At 46.3% G+C, this 26,724-nt stretch overlaps 1 protein-coding gene across 1 annotated transcript in view; it reads left to right on the plus strand.

Moving 5' to 3' along the window:
- PGPEP1 (pyroglutamyl-peptidase I) overlaps nucleotides 1-26,481 on the plus strand; it is an 83,855-nt gene extending 57,374 nt beyond the window's left edge. Inside the window, exons 4-5 of the mRNA XM_029614369.1 lie at nucleotides 6,632-6,864; nucleotides 23,312-26,481. Of these exons, the coding sequence (XP_029470229.1) occupies nucleotides 6,632-6,864; nucleotides 23,312-23,504 (426 nt within the window). The 3' untranslated portion in view covers nucleotides 23,505-26,481. The remainder of the gene's footprint in view (nucleotides 1-6,631; nucleotides 6,865-23,311) is intronic.
- The last annotated feature ends 243 nt before the right edge of the window (nucleotides 26,482-26,724 follow it).

Below are 26,724 nucleotides of genomic sequence, written 5' to 3' on the forward strand. Positions count from 1 at the left end.
GTCGGTCAGACTGGCATGTCTGTCAGAGCCACTCTCTTCTCTCTTATGCACAACCTTTTTACCCTTCCCTTTTCCTTCTATCTCCTCTCATCTTCCCTTTCCTTCTCCTCATCCAAAACCCCTTCTCTATCCCGCAGCCCTCCTCCACTCCCTCTTTTTCTCTTCTCCACAACTTCTTACCCTTCCCACTTAGTAACTCATATCCTCTTCCCTTTGCCTTCTGTCCCCTCTCATCTTCCCTGTCCTTCCCCTCTCACCTCATCCATGACCCCTTCCCTGACCCTGAGCCCTCCTCCACTCCCTTGTGTTCCTGCAAGGCTGTTCACACGTGAGAGCAGCTGAAGCTTCCAGCCAGAGGTGTGAGGTGGTCCAGAGGGTTGGCGAGGCTTCTCGTGCATGTTCTTGTTCTGTCATTGATGCTCATTGACGTTCGGTGCGCCCTACCAGTTCTCACCCCCTCTACTCTATGGTCTCACTGTTCGCTCCGGTTTTCGTCTCCAGGGAGAGGGAACCGCCACCGCCGCCCGGGATATGCGAGCGAGAGGTGTCTTGTGTGCGTTGGGCAGTGTTCATGTTCTCGCACGGCACACCGGTCAGAGCTGTGTTCCGCGCATGGATGGTAGAGTGTCAGGACCATCGGTCAGAGCCCATTTATATTGTAGATATTAAACACACATAACAAGATTTTACATCATAAAGGAACATTTCATAAACCATTGCAAAATAATAAACTAAAACATATTTGAAATTAACAAACAAAAAAACATAGCACATAAACGATGTGATGCCCCTCCACCAAAGGAAACTCATAGGTAAATGAGAGAAGTAAAGTGGACTATCTGTATAATAACAATATATGAACAAAATCAGAAAAGAGACCATTCAATGCCCTGATTTAAACCATCAGATGCAATATTTGTAATTTAAAAATCCAATGCTGTTAGTGCTGGAGCAGCAAGCTATCATAAAATGAACCCATCTAGTGCAACTACACTGCTTATAGATACAAGGTTTGATTTTATGGCCGGTCTTACCTATGTAAAATGCATGCAGAGGGATAAGATATCACACAAATTATACCAGATGAATCACAGTCGGAGATAAAATTCAGGCAAAATTTCTTGCAAGTAACAGGATGACAAAATTTCCTAAAACAGAGCAATAGCAGGCAAGCCTGACAAGTGTTGCAGGGTTATGACCAAATGCCTCAGCAAAAAAATGAAGTGTGCAAATGTAAAGACCAAAAGGTCTCTAAAGTTATGACCTGTACGATAGGCAACCCACAGAATAGTAGAAAAAATAGCAAGAGAAAACATAACATTCCAGTCTGGCACAGTTTTAGGCATAGGCAACATGGGCAATTGCCTAGGGTGCCAAATTTTGAAGGCACCAAATTTCAGGGCCAAAGAAGCCAGCTTCTGCTTGCTATAGTGCCATGTGTCTACACAGCTTCAAAGTTGCACCCACACTACATGTGGGTGACACGATTTTAAATTCAGCCCTGATTCCAGTGACATGTAATAGGTCACAAAGATCCCACTCATCCAAAATAGGTAAACCATGTAAGCATGTCTGAGGTATCGGACCATTCCTTTCCTAATAATTGCCTTTTTGACTGCCGCAGCACACTGAGCCAACAATTTCAATGTATTATCCACTATGATTCCTGGGTGGTAACTCCTAATATGAAACCTAACATTGTGTAACATAGCATGAGCTATTTTTCCCTATATGCATCACTTTGCATTTGTCTGCATTACATTTTATCTGCTATTTGGATGCCCAATCTTCTAGTCTTGCAAGATGGTCCTGCAATTTATCACAATCTGCATGTGATTTAAGTACTCTGAATAACTTTCATTTATAAATATATTAAAAAAGCATTTGTCCAAGTTCAGATCTGAGGCACTCCACTGTTTTACCTTTCTCCACTGAGAAAACTAATCCTATTCAGTTTCCTGTCTTGATAAGTTTGCAGTCCACAAAATTACATTGCCTCCTTTCCAATGACTCTTAAATGTTCTTAGTCTTTCATGGGGGACTTTGTCAAAAACCTTTATCCACATGTTTATTAGCCCCTTCAAAAAATGTAGCAAATTTGTGAGCCAAGTCCTTGCCTTAGTTAAATTCATGCTGACTGTGTATTGTTAAACTTTATCTATCAATATGTTCTATGATTTTGTTGTTTAGATTGGTTTCCATGATTTTTCAGAGCACTGAAGTCAGGCTCACTGGTCTATGGTTTTCTGGGTCACCCCGGAGCCATTTTTAAATCTCGGGTTACATTAGCCACTCTCCAGTCTTCAGGTATAATGGACAATTTTGATGATAGGTTATAAATTACTAATAATAGGTCTGACATTTCATTTTGGAGTTCTTTCAGAATCCTGGGGTGTATACTATCTGCTCCGGGCAATTTACTACTGTTCAATTGTCAGTCTGACCTATTATATCTTCCAGGTTCACCTTGATTTGGTTCAGTTCATTTGAATCATCAAACTTGAAAATAATCTCCAGAATGGGCATCTCATCAACATCCTCATTAGTAAACACAGAAGCAAAGAATTCATTTTATCTTTCCACGATGGCCTTATCTTTCCTAAGTGCCCCTTTAACCTCTCGATCATCTAACAGTCCAGCAGGCTTCCTGCTTTGGATATATTTAAAGGTTTTTATTATGAGTTTTTCCCTCTGGCCAACTTCTTTTCAAATTCTGTCTTAGCCTGTCTCATCAGTCTTTTATATTTAACTTGACAATGCTCATGCTTTTTTTTTTTTCTATTGTCTTCAGATGGATCCTTCCAATTTTTGAATGAAGATCTTTTGGCTAAAATAGCCTCTTTCGCCTCACCTTTTAACCATACTGGCAATTGTTTGGCCTGCCTTCCACCTTTCTTAATGCATGGAATACATCTGGACTGTGATTCTAAGATGGTATTTTTAAACAATATCCACACTTGTACATACATAACATTTGTAGTTGCTCCTTTCTGTTTTTTTCTAACTATTTTCCTCATTTTAGCAAAGTCTCCCTTTTGAAAGTTTAGTGCTAGAGTTGTAGATTTTCTTACTGTCTCCCTTCCAGTAATTAATTCAAATGTGATCATGTTATGATTACTATTGCCAAGTGGCCCCACCACTGTTATCTCTCTCAAATGCTGTGTTCCACTAAAAATTAAATCCAAAATAGCTTCTTCTTTTTTGATTCCTGAACCAGTTCTATGAAGCATTTATTCTATCCAGGAACTTTACCTTTCTAGCATGTCCTGATGCTATATTTTCCCAGTCAATATTGGGGTAATTGAAATCTCCCATTATTACTGCACTGCTAAATTAATTAGCTTTCCTAAGTTCTCTTAGCATTTTATGGTCTATCTTATCATTTTGGCCAAGTGGACAGTAGTACACTCCTATCACTGTACTCTTCCCCAGCACAAATGGGATTTCTACCCATACAGATTCTACTGTGTATTTAGTCTCATGCAAGATCTTTATCCTATTGGACTCTGCCATCCCGAACATAAAGTGCCACCCCTCTAGCCAAGTTAATCCTCCCTATCATTGCGATATAGTTTGTACCCTGATCTAGCACTGTCCCATTGGTTATCCTCCTTCCACCAGGTCTCTGTGATGCCAATTATGTCAATCTCATCATTTCCTGCTATACACTCGAACTCTCCCATCGTACTACGTAGACTTCTGGTATTGGCATACAGGCATTTCAAAGTGTGTTTTGTCTGTATTAACATTCTGCTTTTCAGTTGATAGGGATAATTTGGAATCCTTTAGTTCAGGTGATTCTTTACTTATAGGCAACATGGATTACTTTTGCATTTAATGCAAAAGTTGGGATGCTCTAACTCTCCTGTTTCATTAGTATCCTTCAAAGATACATTCCTCCAAGCCATCCACTGCTGGGTGATTGTTTGCTTTCCCCTTTGTTCTAGTTTAAAAGCTGCGCTCTCTCCTTTTAAAAGGTTTGCACCAGCAGCCTTATTCCACCCTGGTTAAGGGGAGCCTATCTTTTAGGAAAAGACTCCCCTACTGACCCGACCCCACATTCCCAAAAAGGTTCCCAGTTCCTTACAAAACTGAATTCCTCTTCCCTGCACCATCGTCTCATCCATGCATTGAGACTCCGGAGCTCTGCCTGTCTCTGGGGACCTGCGCGTGGAACAGGGAGCATTTCAGAGAATGCTACCCTGAAGGTAGTGGATTTCAGCTTCTACCTAAAAGCCTAAATTTGCCTTCCAGAACCTCCCTCTCAAATCTTCCTATGTTGAAGGTGCCCACATGTACCACAACAGCTAGCTCCTCCCCAGCATTGTCTAAAATCTTATGTAGGTGACGGGTGAGGTCTTCCACCAATGCACCAGGCAGGATAGTTACCAGTTGATCCTCATGTCCACCAGTCACCCTGCTATCTGCGTCCCTAATTGAATCACTAACTGACGGGTGACATAACCCTTCCCTCCTGGGCAGTAGCCCTGGGAGACTTATCCTGTGTGCAAGAGGACAGTGCATGAAGTGGAGAGCAGGTCCTTGCTACAGGATCATTTCTTGCTGCACCAGGTTGATGCTCTCTGACTAGGAGACATTCCTCCAAGGCATCACCAGGGCTGCCAGAATGAAGTTGGGTCTTAGCTGCTATGTCCCTGAAGGTCTCCTCTATATACATCTGTCTGCCTCAGCTCCTCCAGGTCTGCCACTCTAGCTTCTAGAGATCTGACTCATTCGCTGAGAGCCAGGAGCTCTTTGCATCAAGTGCTCACATACAACCTCTCACCAAAAGGTTAAAGATTCATACATGTGACACTCAATGCAAAAGACTGGAAGGCCACCTCCTTGTAGTTGGACTGCTGCCTTCATCTTAATTTTGTTGAGTTTAGGTTGCTAAGGGAGTAAGAATGCATAAATTAGCATACTTTGAATTTATTGATGTATTTACTATTAATCTGGTAGTGACCTGCAAGGGGACAATTAAGCTCTTTATTAAGGGCTGGAGCAATCCTGTGTTTTAGATACAAGCCTGATTGATTTATAGGCAAGAGACACTTTCACATTAAAAATCAAAGGACGAGCTATGGGTGGGAGGGAGGGAAAGCAGACACTAGAATTACCTATCTTAGGCTTGCTTTTTATTACAGGCATGCATACAGTAAAGAATATACCCAATTATTTCAGCTCTCCACCAAACTTTGTAAGACCTAAAATTTACCAAAGCAATACTTACGATTCTCTTCAACCTCTAGCAAGATGGCCTTCTCCTCTCAATGCTTCCACAGGATTGTGGGTTACTGAGTAATTGTGTTTGGTTGATTGATCTGTCATGTGATCCCTTTCGTGCCATTTTTCAAAGCTTTTATAATGACAGCCGCAGGCTCTGACTATGAATGATGCTAAAAGCTTTCAGTTAGACACACTGTGGTTCTACATATGTGACATCTTTATTTACAGGTATGTGTCCTTGTCTCTGTGGCTATGTGTGGGACAGATTTCATTTTATTTTGGTCCCTATAAAATGTTTTATGTGCGTTTGCAAGTTTGTCCCTCCCAATTCAGCTTAATAGTGAAATACAAAGTGTCGGCAGACTCATTGTTGTCACTATTACAAGAAACCTGAAAAGTTGGTTTTTTGATGTTTGTTAAAAGGACTTGATATTTTTTAACTTTATAATATTTTTGGGACTGTGTGGCTTTTGAGGCTATTTCTTTCTCACACCTTTGTTTGTATACTTCTATGACTGTGAGGTAGTGACTTTGTTCACTGTTTTGTTTTGGGTGAATTTTAGCTACCATGGAAGTACAATTAAATATATTGTCTAAATAAAAACAGGCAGGATGCAGAAAAGTGTTGTGTAACATTCCCCTCTACACCTTATAGATTATTTCGTTTGCAATATATACTTGGCTCTTTAGATTGTGATTTATCTAAAATACTAGGCAGGTTACTTATTTTTTAGCCAGGTGGTTCCTTCTTTCTACTTTTTCTTCTTAGTTCAGTCAGAACCAGAGCTGGGATTCTGGTGCCTTAAGCCTTCATTCATAAATATCTGGGGATTTTCCCCCTATATTAATAGACCTTCTCTCCCACTGTTCCTAGTCTGATCATTGCACCAGGGCTCCTTCCAGGATCCTATATCATAAGATCTAAACCTGGCCTCCAGGTGTCACTCAACAATGACGGACTCCCTTCCCCCACCTTCTTCAACCACCTCATTCCCCAAGGGGCTGTGAATGCTTCCTCCATAGCAACCACAATCAACTTGGGGTGCAGAAGACCACCTGCATGGCAGTGCACAGCACTGCCACTGAGCCACAGCTACCCCAAGAAGCAGGCTACTTTTTGTGTTTGTGATACACGGACTGTATCATTCAGTGATCTGCGTTTACAACCTATGTGTAGTTGTCTTGTAAGTTCTTTAAATATCACTGATCTATGTTATGGTGTATGCATGTAACAAATGATTTTATGTAAATGAGCACCTAATTGAACAGTCTAATTGCACCCAATTGCAGTGTTTCTACAAAATGAATTGGTTCAGTTGTTCAGGCCATTCATGCTTGAGGCTTGGGTGGATCTTTTGCTCATTTGTAACTGCAGTTTTTCTCTATTTTCTCTTTTTTGTAGTTGGTGGTTCACGTAGGAGTGTCTGGCATGGCGACAACTGTAACTCTGGAAAAATGTGGACATAATGTAGGGTACAGAGGCTTGGACAACTGTCTCTTCTGTCCGGGTTCTCACTGTTGTGTGGATGGTGGACCCGAATGCATAGATTCAATTATTGACATGGATGCAGTCTGTAAGAGAGTCACAGCATCTGGCCTGGATGTTGCAGTTACTATATCCAAGGACGCTGGCAGGTATACATTTATATATTTACGTATGTGTGTCTGTGTGAGGGGGTGGAGGGAAATGGGTAATATGATACATTCTGTGCTGCACTAGATTTTCCTTTTTATTCACACCTACATGACTTCTCTTCTCATTTGTTCCCATTCTACTTTTATCATATCATATGTCAGTAGGCTTGGGTGCATACAGAGCAGGGGAAAAAGGAGGTAGTGAGACCTCATTTGAAATACTGTGTATAATTCTGGAGATTACACTTCAAAAGGATATAAACCAGGTGGAGTTGGTCCAGAGGGCCACTAGTAAAATGGTCAACAGTCTTCATCGAAAAGCAAATGGGGGTTCCTGAACATACCCAGATCAGTCCAGAAAAGTGGGTTGTGTATCCCTACCAGCAGGTAGAGTCAGAGAACAATTAGAACTTTGGGCACTGCTACATAACGAGTGCCACCTGCAGTCCCTCAGTATTTCTCTGACTCCAGAAGGTGGTAGGTGCATCTCCTGAAGTCTTAGTTTTTTTCAGGGTAGTTAGGCAATTTGTTATTTTATTTTCCCTTCTTGTTTGCTTCCTGAGGTGTTAGGCACCTTCATGGGCCATCCCTCAGTGGAAGCCGGGCATCCGGGGGGTTAGACACCCCTGACTGTGTTTCGCCCGCTCCGTCCCGGGATGTACAGGCCGGGGGCTCTTGGTCTTCCTACCTCCGAAGCTGCTCTCTCGACCCCTGTTAGTGCAGGCTTCAGTAGTTTAGTTGTTTAAAGTTAGTTAAAAAAAAAAAAGTCTCTTCAGTCTGAGGTAAGGAGTCTGCACTGGGGAGCCTGCTGTGCAGCAGGCTGTGGGGACAGCTTTGAGCCGTCGCAGTTTTGTTTCCTTCCTCTCCCGGGGCTCCGGGTTGATAGTGAAGGTAGGCAGTGTGTGTTCCGGGTCCAGGCCGCATTTTCAGCACCCGGGTGGCCGAACAGCGAGGTTCCTCGTGAAGGCCTTGTGTTTCTATTTTTTTTTTTTCCCCACGCTGCCGGCGGCGCTCGCGCAGCTGCAGGTCTTGGGCCTATTTTTTTCTTCCCTCAGCTGCTCTGACCGCGTGGCTATGCGGCCCGGCATGGTGCCACAAAAATCTGCGGTCTGCCGCTCCTGTGGGGCGCGCAGGCAGAATTTGAACTCTGCGTCGTTGTGCCCAGACTGCTCCGGTTTGGAAGGCCGGGGATGGAGGGAGGGGGATGACTCACGACACTTTGAGCAAGAAGAGGATTCTCCCCTCCCGCTTTGGTCCCCATGGCAGTAGATCCGATGTTGGGGACTGGGGAATCGGCCCCGCAGGACCCCCCAGATGGGGAGCTAGATGCAGGAGATTTTTCCCCAGAGTTTATCTTGTTGATGCATCAGGTCTTTTTGGCACGGAGACCGACTTCCTTAAAGAGACCCAGGCGCGCTGGGGATCCCGCTGAGCCCCCTCTGAAGCAGGGATGTCCTGCAGCCACCCAGCAGCACCCGGTGGTCTGCTCTCGTCCTGGAGGGGATGGTCGCGGGGATCCCCATGACCCAGGTTTTGGGGCAGGGGCGGCGCCGGTTCAGAGTCTGGGGGACGGATCCGGACCAGAATCCTGATCTGGTGGACATGGATACGGATGATCCTGATGGGGATGACCTCCCTCCGGTGGAGGGTGATGATCCTACAGTTGTCCGCCTGTTTAAGCGAGATGAGCTTCGTCCGCTTATTCCCCAGGTACTGGATGTCCTCGGTCTTACGGTTACTCAAGAGGATTCCGATAATGAAGGAGTTAATCCGGTTCTGGATGGTATTCGGGGACCATCAACAGCTTTTCCACTGCCTAAAAGTCCGAAAGCTGGTGACCCGCAAGTGGGATACTCCGGATGTGGGCTTAAAGGTGGGTAGGGCGATGGGAAAGCTCTACCCTCTGTCGTCAGAGTGCTGGACCTGCTGAAGATTCCGAAAGTGGATGTGGTTGTCTCGGCGGTCACAAAGAAGACCACGATACCTGTGGCGGGATCTGCTGCCTTAAAGGACATGCAGGACTGAAAGCTGGAGATCCAGTTGAAGCGGGTTTTTGAAGTGGCCACTTTGAGCCTTCGAGCGGCAGTCTGCGCTAGTCTTATGCAACGAGCGTGCCTGTGCTGGATCCAAGAGTTGAGTACTAATGTGGCAGACGCCGACGGTAGAGCGTTGCAGCTGGCCCGTTTGGAAGCCGGAATTGCATATGGAGCAAATGCGCTATACGACCTCGTTCGGACCTCGGCTCAGTCCATGGTGTCCGTGGTGGCAGCTCGTTGCCTTCTCTGGTTACGGAATTGGGCAGCGGATCTCTCCTCAAAATCCCAACTTTGTAACCTTCCCTTCAAGGGCAAGCTTCTCTTTGGGGAGGAGTTGGATCAGTTGGTCAAGCTCCTCGGGGAGTCCTAGGGCCATAGGTTGCCAGAGGATAGAAGAGCGACCAAGAAAGTTTTTCCCCCTCGGGCTCATTTTCGGGACTCTCGCCCTTTTCGATCTGGCAGATATTCCACTCCGGCGGGTCCTAAGTCGACACCAGGTTGCCAACAGTCCTTTTGCGGTGGCCGCCGCTCCGGGAGGGACTCTGGACACCTCGGGGCGGGTAACAGTAAACCCGCCAATGAAGCCACGAGCACCCATTTCATCGTAGAAGCTGTCGGAGGCAGATTAACCAGCTTTTACGTGGAATGGGCAAGAATAACCTCGGATCGCTGGGTCTTGGAGGTGATCAGGAACGGTTACACTCCGGAGTTTGCGTGTCCAGTCCGGGAAGTGTTCGTGGAGTCCCGTGTGCACTCTTGCATCAAACGCAAGGTGGTTCATGATACCCTGCAGCGGCTGCTCAACCTCAGAGCCATTGTCCCGGTGCCGGAAGCGCAGCAGGGACGGGGACGGTACTCAATTTACTTCCTGGTCCAAAAAAAGAAGGGTACTTTTCGTCCCATCCTCGATCTGCAGAAACTCAACCGTTGTCTCAGGGTCCCTCGTTTTTCATATGGAAACCCTATGGACTGTGATGGTGGTTCGAAAGGGAGAGTTTCTAGCGTCCCTGGATCTCACAGAGACGTATCTTCATTTCTCACAGGACAAGCAGGATGGTTGTCCTCACAAATGGGTGACATCGAGGATGGAACCCAACCACGGAAAACTTCTGTCAAAGTTTCAGGAACTTTGACTGGCCCCTACTGGGCATGCCCAGCACAGCACTAACCCTGCAGCCAGCAGGGGTCTCCCTTCAGTCTTCTTTTTTCCGCGCAGTAGTAGCCACGCGGTGAAAGAGCTCTTAATCACGTTCCTGACAGGAATTTAGAATTCATTATTCTGAAGAAAATTTGCCCCTCAGGGGTCTCCCTTCGGTAAATTTTTTCGTCCGCGGAACTCCAGTAAGTTTTTGCCGTTGTTTCATCGACTTTCGTCGACTTTGGCCCTTGAGGCCCGCTGGCAGTCAACAGTCCCGCGGCTAAATTTTTGGCCTTCCGCCATGGCGTCGGGGTTCCGTCGGTGTCCGGACTGTACCCGAACCATGTCAATCACAGACCCTCATAGAGTCTGTGTGTTGTGTCTAGGGAGTGAGCATGATGTTCTGACTTGCACCAAATGTGCCCTAATGACACCAAAAGGTCGCAACGCCAGAATGGAGAAGATGGGGCTCCTCTTCCATGTTCGCACCCCAACGCCATCGATTGCATCGACGTCATCGGAACCGGCACCGTCAAAGTCTTACTACCATCGACAGCCCTCCGGTGACCGTCCGCCATCGACGACTTCTCGGCCATCGACTCCTGTCCCTTCCCCTGATCATCGAGGAGATAGGAAGGAGAAACATCGCCATCGACGTCATAAGTCTCGGCCCGTCGAGGAATCAACGTCATCGACCTCTGTACCGACCGAGCCTCCGCAGAAAAAGCCTCGATCAGAGTTGGCACCGTCCACTTCTGTTTCGCAGGCACCGAGGCAACCCTCACCCCTTCCGGGTTTGGGAGCCGCGATCCCACCGGTGACGGTGGTCCCTCCGGCTCAGCCTCAGCCTTCCTCTCCCGTCGAGCCGGGTCTTGTTACCCCTGGTCTCTGGGCAGAACTGGACCGGCTGGTCCAGGAGGCCATCGATAAGGCGATGCAACGGTTCCAGCCTCCTCCGGCACCGACTCCGGCACCGAGAGCGGAACCGGCCACCGAGCCGATTGCAGCGGCACTGGCACTGCTATTGCACCGGATGGAGGCGCTCATGACAGCCCTTCCACCGGTGATACCTGTGTCACCGACACCGGCAAGACCGCTGTCACCGACAGGTTTTTCATCAGGTGGAGAAACACCGCATCGAATTCCCCCTTCGGGAATTGTTCCACCAAGGTCAGGTCGTCCCTCGCCACCGATACTATCTTCGGGGGCGATACGCACCTCTGCTCCACCGAGGTTTCCGATGCCGGCACCGATTCCATCGAGACCGGCACCGGTTCCCTCGATGCCTACACCGGCACCGATATCGACACCGATTCCATCGAGAATTTTCTCGATGCCCCCGGTGACTCCAGCCAATATTTCGGAGCCTCAACCTGGGCCCTCAGGAGTTCAGCCCCCTAGAGGGCCTCCAGGTCATCAACCAGATCCCTATGATACTTGGGCTGATGATACATCTACTGACACGGATGATTTGCCTTAACCACCCTCTCCTGCGGAGAGCAGAAAGCGTTCTCCCCCTGAGGACCTCTCTTTCATAAACTTTGTGAAGGAAATGTCAGAGTTGGTTCCTTTCCAACTTCAATCGGAACAGGATGATAGGCACCAAATGATGGAATTGCTCCAATTTTTGGATGCCCCGAAAGTCATCACCTCTATTCCCATTCATCAGGTTTTTCTAGACCTTCTTAAAAAGAATTGGGAATCTCCTGGCTCTGTGTCCCCAGTCAATAAAAAAGCTGATTCTACATATCTGGTACAATCAGCACCAGGTTTTCAAAAGCCTCAGTTAGATCATCATTCTGTGGTCGTCGAATCAGCTCAGAAAAAAGCTAAACGACTAAAACCACACTCTTCCATACCTCCTACTAAGGACAATAAATTCCTAGATAGTATAGGTAGGAAGGTTTACCATGGAGCTATGCTGATTTCCAGAATAGCTTCTTACCAACTTTAATATGACTCAATATAACAGAGTCATTTTAAAGCAAATGCAAGAATACGCTGACGCCTTGCCAGAGCAGTTCCAGCCCCAGATTCAGTCCCTTTTAAATAAAGGGTTTGAAGCTGGAAAGCATGAAATCCGAACCGCCTATGACATCTTCGATGCTTCTACTAGAATTTCTGCTACAGCCATTTCTGCTAGACGTTGGGCTTGGCTCAAATCATCTGACCTTCGCCCAGAAGTTCAGGACAGGCTTTCGGATTTGCCCTGCTTAGGGGATAATCTGTTTGGTGAGCAAATTCAGCAACTTGTTGCTGAATTGAAGGATCATCATGAGACATTAAAACAGCTCTCATCTATTCCTCCTGACTTGCCTTCCAAACAACTGTCTAGGAAGGACTCCAAAAAGTCTTTCTTTAGGCCACGAAAGTATTATCCCCCATCTACCAAGCCTCGGCCTGCACGGTCCTACCATAAGACTCAGCCTCGCCAGGCTTGTAAACAAAAACCTGCAGCAGCTCCACCTCCTGGCCCTGCGGCGGGTTTTTGACTTCCACTTAGAGAGCACATGCCAGACCCCTCTTCCAGCCATACCAGTAGGAGGTCGGCTATGCCATTTTTTAGAACAGTGGCATCGGATCACCACAAATCAGTGGGTGACAGCGATCATCGCACAGGGTTACCATCTCAACTTCCTGTCTCTCCCTCCAGACTCCCCACCCTTGCAGGCGTGGAGTCTTACCGATCATTCTCTTCTTTTAGAACAGGAAGCTTCTCTTCTCCTACAGTCGAACGCTATAGAACCCGTTCCTCCCTTGCAACGAGGCCTAGGGTTCTATTCCAGGTACTTCCTGATCCCAAAAAAGTCAGGGGGACTTCGTCCCATCCTAGACCTGAGGGTCCTCAACAAGTACTTTCACAAGGAAAAGTTCAAGATGGTAACCCTGGGCTCGCTACTCCCTCTGCTGCAAAGAGGGGACTGGTTATGCTCTCTAGACCTCAAAGACGCATATACCCACATTGCGATAACACAATCTCATCGCAAATACCTGCGTTTTCTAGTAGGCCGAAATCACTACCAATATCGTGTGTTACCTTTCGGCCTAGCATCCGCACCACGAGTGTTCACCAAGTGCCTTGTAGTGGTTGCAGCATTTCTAAGGAAAGAAGGAGTCTACGTCTACCCCTACTTAGACGATTGGTTGATCAGGGCCCCAACCCAGCACCTGGCTCGGTCCTCCCTGACCCTAGCAATTCAAACTTTGCTTTCTCTAGGATTTCTAGTAAATTACGAGAAATCCTACTTAGTCCCATCTCAAACCTTATCCTTCATTGGGGCAGACTTGGACACCTTACAGGAAAAAGCCTTCCTTCCTCATCAACGAGTCCAAGCCCTAGTGTCCCTAGCTCGCCAGCTGCAGTCCCAACACACAGCTACAGCTCGCCACTTCCTCGTTCTTCTGGGACACATGGCCTCCTCGGTTTGTGACTCCTACGGCCCGCTTGGCCATGAGAGTCACACAGTGGACTCTGAGAATACAGTGGACTCAAGCTCTTCAGCCTCTGTCCTCTATAATACGCGTCTCCAACGCACTTCGTCTGTCTCTTGCCTGGTGGATGAATCCATTCAACCTCCTACAGGGTTTGCCTTTTCTCCCACCAGATCCTCAGGTCCTCCTCACTACCGATGCTTCCAACATCGGTTGGGGAGCCCATGTAAACGATTTACAAACTCAAGGGTTCTGGTCACTAGAGGAAGCCAAACACCAGATAAATTTCCTGGAGCTCCGAGCAATCCGCTATGCTCTCAGGACCTTTCAAGATTGCCTATCACACCATTCAATCTTAATCCAGACAGACAACCAGGTGGCCATGTGGTACATAAACAAGCAGGGAGGCACAGGCTCCTTTCTTCTGTGTCAGGAAGCTGTGCAAATTTGGGCAGAAGCCCTCTCCCGCTCCATGTACCTCAGGGCCACCTACCTGCCGGGAGTAGACAATGTATTGGCAGACCAGCTGAGCCGGGTCTTCCAACCACACGAGTGGTCACTCAATCCTGTAGTAGCGACCTCTCTATTCCACAAGTGGGGTTACCCCCACATAGACCTCTTTGCGTCCCCGCAGAACCACAAAGTGGACAATTATTGCTCTCTCATTCGGAGCCAGCACTCTCGGCCGAGGGATGCATTCTCCCTCAAGTGGACGACCGGTCTGCTCTATGCATTCCCTCCTCTTCCTCTGCTGTCGAGGACCCTCGTGAAGCTCCGCCAGGACAGGGGAACCATGATCCTGATAGCACCGCACTGGCCACGCCAAGTGTGGTTTCCCATACTCCAGGATCTCTCCGTCCGCAGGCACATTCCTCTGGGACAGGACTCTCATCTGCTCACTCAAAACGACGGATGCCTCCTTCATCCCAACCTCCAAGCCTTGTCCCTGACGGCATGGATGTTGAAAAGTTAGTCCTTCAGCCTTTTAACCTTTCAGATTCAGTTTCTCGTGTCCTGATAGCGTCACGAAAGCCCTCTACAAGAAAATCTTACTCATACAAATGGAAAAGGTACACATCATGGTGCACTTCTCAGTCCCTTGATCCACTTTCCTGCCCAATCTCTAAGTTCTTGGACTATTTGTGGCATCTATCAGAATCCGGTCTCAAGACCTCTTCCATTAGAATGCATGTCAGTGCGGTAGCCGCCTTCCATAAAGGTATTGGGGGTGTTCCTATTTCAGTACAACCCCTTGTAACACGCTTTCTTAAAGGCTTGCTCCATTTGAAGCCACTTTTACGTCCGCCGGCCCCATCTTGGGACCTTAATCTGGTTCTTGGTCGCCTTCTGAAACCACCTTTCGAACCTCTGCACTCCTGTGAGTTAAAATATCTCACATGGAAAGTGTTATTCCTTTTGGCTATCACTTCAGCTCGCAGGGTTAGTGAATTACAGGCCCTAGTTACCTATCCGCCTTACACTAAACTCCTGCAGGACCGGGCGGTACTCCGCACTCACCCTAAATTTTTGCCTAAGGTAGTTTCGGAGTTTCATATCAATCAATCCATCATACTACCTATCTTCTTTCCCAGGCCCCACTCCAACTCCGGGGAACAGACTCTGCATACCTTAGACTGTAAACGAGCTCTAGCTTTTTATCTAGACCGTACAGTTTCTCACAGGAAGAGCACTCAATTATTCGTCTCTTTCCATCCTAACAAGTTAGGACAACCTGTGGGTAAGCAGGCTCTTTCCTCCTGGTTGGCAGACTGCATTTCCTTTTGCTATCAGCAAGCTGGCATTCCTTTCCAAGACCGTGTCAAAGCACACTCTGTGCGGGCCATGGCAACTTCAGTAGCACACCTTCGATCGGTGCCGCTTCCTGACATCTGCAAGGCTGCAACCTGGAGTTCCCTCCATACTTTTGCAGCCCACTATTGTTTGGATAAAGCTGGAAGACAGGATTCCATCTTCGGCCAATCTGTCTTGCGTAACCTTTTTCCAACATGATGTACCAACACCCTTCCACCTTCCCGGTAGGGTGCGGATGCCCTTTCCCAAATAACACCCCAGTTGTTGTGTCTGTTGCACACCGTTGGGTACATTTGGTGCAAGTCAGGACATCCTCAGCTCGGTACTCACCCATTTGTGAGGAAAACCATCCTGCTTGTCCTGTGAGAAAGCAAATGTTGCTTACCTGATGTAATAGGTGTTCTCACAGGACAGCAGGATGTTAGTCCTCACGAAACCCGCCCGCCACCCCGCGGTGTTGGGTTCGTTTATTTTACTTTTTAGGCACTGCCTGTAGCTATAAAAACAAGACTGAAGGGAGACCCCTGCTGGCTGCAGGGTTAGTGCTGTGCTGGGCATGCCCAGTAGGGGCCAGTCAAAGTTCCTGAAACTTTGACAGAAGTTTTCCGTGGTTGGGCTCCATCCTCGATGTCACCCATTTGTGAGGACTAACATCCTGCTGTCCTGTGAGAACACCTGTTACATCAGGTAAGCAACATTTGCTATTCCAATCCGGATGCATCATCAGCGGTTCCTGCGCTTCAAGGTCTTGGGTCAGCACTTCCAGTTTCGAGCCCTTCCGTTTGGCCTCACCACAGCTCCTCTGACTTTCACCAAGGTTATGGTGGTGGTAGCGGTTTTCCTTCGCAAGGAGGGTATTCTGGTCCATCCTTACCTGGACAACTGGTTGATTCGTGCCAAGTCTCGGGAGGATTGTGTATGGTCCGTCCACACAGTGATGGTCACCTTACAGTCACTCGGATGGGTCATCAATGTGCAGAAAAGTCATTTGGAACCCACCCAGAAGCTGATTTACTTGGGAGCGTGATTTGATACATTACAAGGCAAGGTGTTTCTAGCGGAGGATCGTCTGTGGAAGTTGCAAGAACAGATTCACGCTCTCCTGTGGAGCGAGCAGCCCACAGTGTGGCATCATCTGCAAGTCCTGGGCTCCATGGCTTCCACCTTGGATTTGGTACCCTAGGCGTTCACTCACTTGCGACCGTTACAACGTGTGCTCTTGTCGAGCTAGAGTCCAGTGTCGGAACAGTTCCATCTCCCAATGCCGCTATTTCCCGAGTCCAGATTCAGTCTGTCGCGCGACAATCTGGAACAGGGAATGTACTTGGATCCTCTGGATTGGATAATAATCTCCACCGATGCCAGTCTGTCAGGCTGGGGAACAGTGTGTGCAGACAGAACCGCCCAAGGGCTCTGGTCTCCGATGGAGGGGTCCTGGTCCATCAATTGGCTTGAGACGAGAGCCATACGGCTGGCCTTACAGGCGTTTCTCCCCTGGATACGGAACAGCATGGTTCGTGTGTTCTCCGACAAATCGATGGTAGCTTACATCAGCCGCCAAGGGGGTACAAGAAGTTCCGCGGTTGCACTCGAGGCATGCCTCCTTTTCGCCTGGGCAGAGCGCCATCTCCAGGGAATTGCAGCTTCTCACGTCGCGGGAGTGGAGAACATGCAGGCCGATTTTTCTCAGCAGACAACAGCTGGATCCCGGGGAATGGATCATGGGGAATGGGAACTGTCTCGCGACGCGTGGAACCTCATTTGCGCCCGGTGGGGTGTGCCACAGTTGGATCTGATGGCAACCAGGGCGAATGCGAAGATGGACAGATTTTTCAGTCATCGGCGAGAGCAGGGCTCAGTGGGTCTCGACGCGCTGGTGTGTTCCTGGTCCACGGGAATTCTTCTGTACGCCTTTCCTCCGTGGTCCCTCATCAGTCGACTTCTTCATTGCATCGAACTCCATCCCGGCAGGGTGGTTCTTGTGGCGCCAGAGTGGCCGCGTCACCCGTGGTTTGCGGATCTGATTCGCCTGGTCCTAGAGGGTCTGTTGCAACTCGCTCATCTACCGCATCTTCTCTGTCAGGGGCCCATATTTTCGGATCGGGAGCATCACTTCTCTCTTGCGGCCTGGCTTTCGAGAGGCGACATTTACGCTTGAAAGGTTATTCCGAGCAGGTTATTTCCATGCTCCTACAGGCTTGCCGTCCAGCCACGTCTATGGCTTATGTTCGCGTTTGGAAACTGTTTGAGGCATGGTGTCTCCAACGCTCCTGCAATCCGTTGACGGTGGACGTCATCCGGGTGCTTGAATTTTGCAGCAAGGACTCACTAGGGGGTTAGCATTTAATTCCCTTTGGGTTCAGTTGGCAGCGGTGGGCGCCTTGCGGGGTCGGTTGAATGGTGTGTCTCTAGCTGTCCATCCGGATATTGCTCGCCTTCTCAAAGGGGTAAACATCTGCATCCGTCTGTCTGGCCTTTATGTCCTGATTGGAGTTTGAATCTAGTTCTCCGGGCGCTGTGCGAAGCCCCCTTTGAGCCTCTGCGCAGGGCTTCATTGAAGGATCTGACTTTAAAAACAGTGTTTGGCTATTTGCTCGGCCCGCCGGATTTCAGAATTGCAGACATTGTCGTGCCGCGATCCCTTTCTTCGGATTTTTGACGATAGAATTTCCCTGCGCACGGTTCCCTCGTCCTTCCCAAAGTGGTTTCGACCTTCCATGTCAATCAGGCAGTGGATCTTCCCGGTTTTCCGCACTGGGCTCTGGATTCCTCTCAGGGCAGGGACCTTCATCTATTGGATGTCTGGCGTATTTTGCTGCGCTACCTGGCGGTTACTAATAATTTCCGACGTTCGGATCACTTGTTTCTCCTGTTTGGGAGACACAAACAGGGTGACAAGGCGTCTAAGGCGACCATCTCTTGTTGGGTTAAGAAAGCCATCGGCTCCGCCTACATTTTCCGAGGGCGTCATGTGCCATTGGGTCTCAGAGCACACTCAACCAGGGCACAAGCGACCTCTTGGGTGGAGTGTCAACTCCTGTCGCCTCAGGAGATTTGTAGGGCGGCAATGTGGCCTTCTTTACACACTTTCACTAAATATTATCGCTTGGACGTTAAAGCTGATGATGAATCGTTCTTTGAGAGTGTATTGCGTGCCGGTCTTTTGAGTTCCCGCCCAGTGTAGGGTGGCTTTTGTACATTCCAAGCCACCCTACACTACACAAGTTCACGATTTCAGGTCAGTATTACAATCCTTCATCTTCTCGAAAATGGACTACTGTAATTCACTGCTTCACGGTCTCCCAGTCTACACCCTAAAGCCTCTTCAATTGTTACAGAACGCTACAGCAAGGTGTCTCACTAAATCCAACAAAAGAGATCATATAACACCAATTCTAAAGAAGCTCCACTGGCTCCCAGTCAAATCTCGAATCCTGTTTAAACTTCTATCAATCACCCACAAAGCCATATTCAACAACACTCCACTGGACCTCAGAATCCCTCTTCAGCTTCACACGTCTTCCCGACCGCTAAGATTAGCACAAAGAGGAACTCTACATGCACCTCCCATGAAAACATCTTTAAGTAAAAGAGCTCTATCCACAGCAGGCCCCAAACAGTGGAATCTGCTTCCTCCGGAGCTAAGGCTGATACATTGCCCCAACACGTTCAAAAAAAGACTCAAGACATGGCTATTCGGTTAAGCATTCCCTTAACTTACTTAGTCTTCCACAGCTCCCATAGACTGTTTTCATACTGTTGACGTCCAGAACCTATGCTCATGTTTTTACTCATCAATAAGAAATTTCTCCCTCCTCCCCCCCCCTCCACGAACAACCTTCCTTCCCCCTCCCCCCCCATTAGCAAACCTCCCTCCCTATGCGCTTAGTCTCGCCTTAATAGTGCATACTGCTACTGTTCCTAGTTATGTTATGTTATCCAAGTTGTTCACTCCCTTGTTCATTGTAAGACATATGTTGTCATTGTTTTCTACTTGTTATAATGTAAACCGGAGTGATAAGTAATTCTGTTACCTGAACTTCGGTATAAAAAAAGTTATAAATAAATAAATAAACCCCACTTTTCTGGTCTGATCTGGGTATATTCAGGAAATGAAAATTGGTTCTTACCTGCTAATTTTCGTTCCTGTAATACCACAGATCAGTCCAGAGGCCCACCCCTTTCTTCAGATACCGAAAGACTGCATGCATTGCCTTACGATTTGCTGTTTTTTTTAATTACGGAGCTCCGTGTTGACAGTTACTCGATGGAGCAGTTTCTGAGGCTGCAAGTTGTCGTTTTTTTGTTTGGGTTTCAACCTCGGCCGCTAGTTAGTTCTGTTAGTGAGGGTTTGGGTACAGGCCAATACTGAGGTATTGCAGGTGGCACTCTCGTTATGTAGCAGTGCCCAAAGTTCTAATTGTTCTTTGACTCCCCCTGCTGGGAGGGATACAAAACCCACTTTTCTGGACTGATCTGTGGTATTACAGGAACGAAAATTAGCAGGTAAGAACCAATTTTCATATACTTAAAGATCTAAACACGTACCCTGCAGGAAGAGAGAGAGATGATAGAGACATTTAAATACTTACAGGGAATAAGAAGAGGTTTGAGCCTCTCGATGGAAAGGAGGCTCTGAATGAGGGGTTATAGGATGTGAATGAAAGGCATAAACTCAAGAGTAATCTGCCGGTGGAGATGAGAGCAGTATCAGAATTCAAGAAACATTGGACAAGCACAGAGGATCTCTTGAGTGAGAGAGGTTGGATGGGCTGAATGATCTTATCAATCGTCATGTTCTGTTTCTATATTTAAGTGTTGAATTTGCCTTATTTTTCATGTATTCCTTCATGTATTAGGGCAGAGTACTTCTGAGAGCAAGATAACACTCTTTCAGAGCTGTTTCCAGTGATGCTTGTTAACCACTCACAAGTTAAGACTATAAATCCAGTGTCTGCTTTCCTGCATGCACATTGACTTGAGTAGTAGGAACCTGTGCCAGAAAATGAGTCTGGGTAGTTTTAGCTGACTGCTAACAATCATAAAACTTAGATCCCAGAAAAGAAATCTGAATGTGAGAAACCCTAATTATACGTTAAAACTGTGTACAAGCACACTGGAGTGTTAACAGCTGGTTATCTTTACTTTTACTACCCAAATCCTGTTGTCTCCAGCCTGCATGATTTCTTCATTACTAAACAGGTAGAGCAGACTGGTCACCAGCTGTCTATATGGGGCTGAGGTACAGGTGGATTTGATGAAAGATGGGTGTGGTGACATGGAGAAATTCCTTGAGGGGAGCAAAACATGTTCCTTATACTAAATCAAGGGTAAGAAGGTATTCTCAGTGCTAGATGTAAAGCATTTCTCTGCTATGATATGGTGACTGAATGAATTAGGAGGGGGTTTGTCGAAAATGTGCCAGGATGAATAATTCGTTGGTAGCTCTGCCACTCCTGGAAGGGCTGTGAAGTGCAGGTGGAGTCTATTCTCCAGGAGCTGTACGTGGGTGAGTCAGCCCTCTGGTGTTTTGGGGCAGTTTTCCCCTTAGCAGTGATGGTATAACAAACCACTGGAACATATATTAGTCCTGGGGGAATTCTGCAAACTTTATATTTGTCAAAATAACACAATTTACATGACAGTCTCTAATAATTTTTTTCTGTAATAATTTAAAATGTAATTACTTAAAGTTGCAGAATTTTTTAAATATTTTGAGCAGAATTTTCCTAGAAATTCACTGTAAGAGTGTCCCTTCCACATACACACACCCTCATACAGGCTCCTGCACTCTCTCGCGCACACACACATTCCCTCATATAGGGCCCTCTCTCTTGCATACATACCTACACAAGTTCCCTTTCTCTTTCACTCATACATCCTCACACAGGTTACCTATGTCTCTCTCTCACGCAGCCCTTCACACACACACACACACACACAATCCCTTCACACAGGCCAGCACTCTCACATACACACGAGCTCCCAATCTCTCACACACATACACACTCCTTCACAATCTCCTCATATAGGCTCCCTCTCTCTGAAACCCACACCCCCACCCTCTTACCTCCCATGCTCTGTCACCCTCCCCTCATATATGTTCCCACACTCAAGCATCCCCCCAATTCCCCCTCTTACCAACCAAGCTGTCTCTCACCCTCCCCCACACCCCTTCTCCTCATATAGGCTCCGTCTCTGAAACCCACACTCAAGCATCCCCCCCCCCCCATTCCACCTCTTACCAACCAAGCTGTCTCTCACCCTCCCCCACACCCCCTCTCCTCTCTCTCACACACATTCTCTCTCACCAGCATCCCCCTCCCCTCATATAGGCTCCCTCTCTCTGAAACCCACATCCACCCTCTTACCTCCCATGCTCTCTCTCTCACCCTCCTGCTCTCTCATCCTCCCCTCCCTGACACACATTCTCTCTCACCGGCATGCTGTGGAACACGCTCCATTTGTGGCGAAGACGAAGGCCCATGGGGGCCATCCCTTTTCACGGCGAACGGCGGGCCGGGCCTTCATCTTCGAGAACGGAGCGCGGCACACAGGGTCCTTCCCTTTTCACCGCAAATGGCGTGCCGGGCCTTCCTTCATGGCATGCCAGGGTCTCCGCTGCTATTTTCTGCGCAGAATTTGGCAGTTCTATGCAGATGGGGAATTCTGCGTTCCGCAGTAGCGCAGAAATATAACTGAAAGAGTATGCTTCACAAATAGCAATATACTCTTTCAGTTATATTTCACTGACTGGTCATTATAATGGGTATTTATGCAAGTTTCTCTTCCCCAATTCTTCTGAGCCTGAACAGCCATGTTTGGAACAGTGTCACAAATGACCTCACATGGAATGGGAACAATTTGGTTCATGTAGTGCGAATGTGAGATGTATTTTCTGACATCATAAATAGGTTCAAGTAATGGTAAAGGTAATACAGGACTCCTGAGATAGCATGCCTGCTTAGTAGGGTTCAGTAGAATTGCTTAAAGAGCTTCAAGCCTGACGTGAACATTTTGAATGTAGCATATTGGTGCTTTTGTGGCTAGTACATGGAAGATACAAATTTCTGCAAGGCCTGCAAACTTATTTTTAAAGGGAAACTCTTCCACAGCATAAGTGGTTATAGTCAGTATTTAAAAAAAAATGTGATTATCATGTAATGCCTCAGTGCTGCCCCTAACTCTCAGGATTAATCCTGCAGACATTCAGAGGATCCTGTCAAGTACCACTGAGGATCACTTGCACCTGTGCACATACACAGGCAACATGCCACCTGGTTCCCACTTGCATTTGGGCAAGTACCCTGCCCATAAGCTTTCTAGGGACAGTGAGACCACTGCACAACGCAAGGGTCACATACTTCCTGGTTATGCACCTATAGACCAGCTATAGGAGAGAGCTAACACACTAAAAGTTTTTTTTTTTTTTTAACAAATATCAAGAGCAGTGAACAGAAAAATGATTTAATTTGCAAACAGTAAAGTAAAATAAGGATCATACAGTTAATGCTAACTAGACATTTTTCTTGGTATATAGCCAGTGTTCGAGGAGTCAGGTGAGGCTGTCCTCACAAGCATGCACAGAGTTGGGAAAGGGCCTTGGCACATATCTAGTTTCTCTGCACTCCCAGTGAAGATTGATCTAATGGCAAATTCTAGACCAGGTCACTCTGCTTGTGTATACAACCAATGAAAGCCCAAGGCACCAGCTTCCTGAGCAATAGCAATATATAATGTTGCATCTTTACAGCACCTTGTGGAGACTGGGGATGTATTCATTTCAAGCCTCACTTGGGGAACACAGCATATTAACTTGTTTAGTCCTAGCTGCCAGAAACTGCAGAGCACAACCAATGTTAGACTGCAAACCTACCTTTCAGTTCTAGGATTGGAAGGAAAAGGCGTCTTAACTGGGGAAACAAAGATCTCTGTGCTAAATAAATCTGAACAGGCACAAAGTTCCCCTTGTCACCGCAGTTGTCCTTTAAAAACACTAATACTTTGTATTTTTTTCTCCCTTACTTAGATACCTTTGTGATTTTACGTACTACACCTCACTCTATCAGAGCCGCGGCAGGTCTGCCTTCGTTCATGTCCCTCCACTGGGAAAACCGTACACTGCGGAGCAGCTGGGCCGGGCCCTGCAAGCGATCATCGAGGAGATGCTTGACGTCCTAGAGCAGACCGGCGAGAAAATCAATGGTCGCCACGAACACTGAGACCAGGGCTGGGAAATAATGCAACCCAAACAAAAAAATAAACCCTCCTACTTGCCGTTTTTTGCACTTCTTTAAATAAATTTCTCCTGATAACAAGCAGGGAATTCTCTTGATCCAAAGTAAAACTGGAGCAGAGATCACGACCTGCCAATCAACATAAAATTTATTGCCAGAAATTCTGTGAAATTTTTATTTTATTCTATTTTTTTTTTTTAACTCTGATTTTCAGTTTTTGTAAGAGCGGATTAAAAATTTCACCAACTTCAATTTTCCACGTACCCAGGAGCACCGGAATGGCTTGGCCTGGACTACACAGGGCCCCTGTTTGTCAGTGGACAGCAGTTTTTAAAACATACTATATTATAACCTAGACATTGTGAAATCTGACACTCGGGGGGGGGGTATGGGAGTGAGCGCCTGTGAATTCAGATCGGAAAAGCTGAGATGATCCCTTATTAGTCCTTAATTTAAAGTACCTAGTAGTAAAAATGCTGATAGCTTCTTTTTTTTTTGTTTTTAATGTAAAGTTTTAGCTTGTGAATCAGTTATCATAGAAGGGTGTGTTTGTACAGTGCTAGTCTGAGGCAGGAAGTGCATACCTTGCTGGAGAGAAAGATTGAATGTGTGTTAACTTGGACTGTTTGGAAGACGGATATTTTTTCCCCCGTAATACAGTAGGATTTTGCTTAAGTGGTCTCATTTGTTTTATCTATTAACCTTTGTCTTATCATTTGATTTAGTTAGTGATTTTTCCCACCAAATGATCTGATTCAGTCCTTAAAAGTACAAGTGAAATTTCATGGATTTAACTGTTGCCACACAGTGGTGGTAGTGATGAGGCTGGGGGATGGTCTTTAAATAAAATTATGCAGGTGATTGCTGTATCTGGTTAGTAGCATGCCTGGCAGAAATGGGCAGGACAGGGGCCTTGGAATCCTAGAGGCTTCTGGTATGGGCATTTCCTTCTTCATGGTTTCAGTTAGTTTTGCAAACCAGATAAGCACTTCAGAATCTCATTTACTACAACTTGGTATATGCTGTAATTGGGTCATGGATAACATAGGCATGATCGTGTCCCTTCAGCTTCCATACTATGTATGATAGTTACATTGTAAATCACAGTACAGTAAGAGCCAGTGTAGTTCTACCCATTTCTACTAACCTCCCATGCTGCTACTTTGCAATCCCTTGAATGTGAATCAGATGCTCGTTTGCACAGAGGGTTGATAAGAAATGTTGCAGGATTCTTATGTAATAAGTTCAGAAATGAATACACGAGCACCAATATGGCATAAAGTACAGTGGGCATGCTTTCCGAACTTATAAACCCAGCAGCTGCAGTTTTGGAAACTGCATGGGACATAGTTGATGTCTGACTCAGCAAGACCAAACTCTGAGGCGCTGCATTACATTGTGATTTTTAATTAAGCATTCAAGATGGAGCTTGCTTAGGCCACTCATTACAAAGCATTATCCTAGTGTTGGGTAGTAAATTGTTTACAGCAGATTATAGCTCTTCAGTTCTTGATAATGACAGGAATGGTAGTGATTTAGGTTGCAGAATAGCCACTCATGTCTTAGACTGCTACAAAAAATACATTTTGGCTAGCAATAAGGGCTCTCCAGGACCTATTAACATATCCTTGTAATAAGATGATACTAGCATCCCATTTTGGTGGTTAACTTCCCATTTACAATGCTGCGCAACTTTGCATTTTTTTTTTTTATTTACAAAAACAATGTTGCTAGATTAGCATACAGAGGTCTTTGGCTCTGCTCTGTGTGTACAAACAGCAGTCTGTTAGAATTCTGCTCACCTTCTGCCTCCTCTGCAGAGCAGGTTTGCCATTCAAAAGCCAAACCTTTTTCCTGCAACTGTTGAGCGCAATTGTCACACCTCTGTAAAAGAGTCATCATGAACAGAGTTATTCAGACAGCCCTGGTTACATCTCCCTCATGAAAGATACCAGCCATGGATGGCCATGCTTTTGTTTTTGCCTCGTCATTCCCAGCATGGGCTGTTGTGCAGTCCTGTTTCTTTTCACAATATGTTCTTGGCACTTTGATTATAACCACAGGACTGCCTACAAGATGGGGAAAGCCTTGTTGGATCATCATATCTTTTTGTGGCATATGTGAGAAAAAATGTGGTGAAAAATTTTGTACAATTTGGCATCATCACTAGAAAATATAACCAGCTGGTAGACCATGAATTACAATAGTTGGATGGCACTAGCTCATTCATTTTAAGTATGCATGAGCTAGGCTGTGGCAGGTTAAATCATTTAGCCAAAAAATGACTCCCACCAGTTTGAAGTAGTGCAGCATGATTTTATCTGGTTTTGGCTTTGTCAATTTTGCTATCTTGAATTTGGAGATATCTCATGAACCTCAAATGTTCATGAAATAGTTCTCATGCCAGACTAGGTTGCGGGTTGACTGTTGTAGGTGGTGTCATACTCTTCATATGCCTCTCTTGATGCATCCCCACTGTAGGAGGAAAAAATCCCTTCACTGTTATGCCAGTGCAGCATGGGATAAATGTGCTACTGCAGCAACAGATTTGCCAAATCTCTGAGCCCTTTGACCATATTTCACCAGCTTGCCCAAATCTGCATTACTTTTTAGAGGCAGGCGATAACTTGCATAGGCCTGGGTTAAAGGACCTCATGGAGTAAAGTACTTCTGCTACTGATCATTGAAGCCCTCCCAGGTTCATTTCTCTCCAGGAAAAAAAAATGTTCTCAGAGGCATGTAGTGTGTACCACACAGGAGTGAATTCTCCAGTTTTATTTGTGCTTTTACATGGTCAAGCTGTAGCATTCGGTGCAGTTCAATACTTCATTGTTTTCCCTCCATTTTAGTTATTTCTAAGTTTAATGTTCATGTGTTGTAAACCTTTGGTTTTTATTGTATTATGCTAAGAGGTATAGTTACTAGGAATTAAAAAAAAAAAAATTACAGTTATCCTGTTAAACTGACTGAATTTTATAAGTAGAATAAAGGTGAGACCGCTGATGTAATACTGAAGGAAAGAATTAACCAGGCTTGAAAGTGCAGCTTGGGTCCTGGGAAGAGCTTTGTATCTTTTTCTGTGAATATACTTCTAGCTCTTTAATATCATAATTGTGATACTGTGTTGTAATATTGCTATTTACCTAAAACTAACAAAGCAGTTGAGAAGAGACACCTTTATAATTTGAACTAATGTCAAGCCTGA

Source organism: Rhinatrema bivittatum, chromosome 8 (assembly GCF_901001135.1).
Source record: "Rhinatrema bivittatum chromosome 8, aRhiBiv1.1, whole genome shotgun sequence".
NCBI lineage: Eukaryota > Metazoa > Chordata > Amphibia > Gymnophiona > Rhinatrematidae > Rhinatrema > Rhinatrema bivittatum.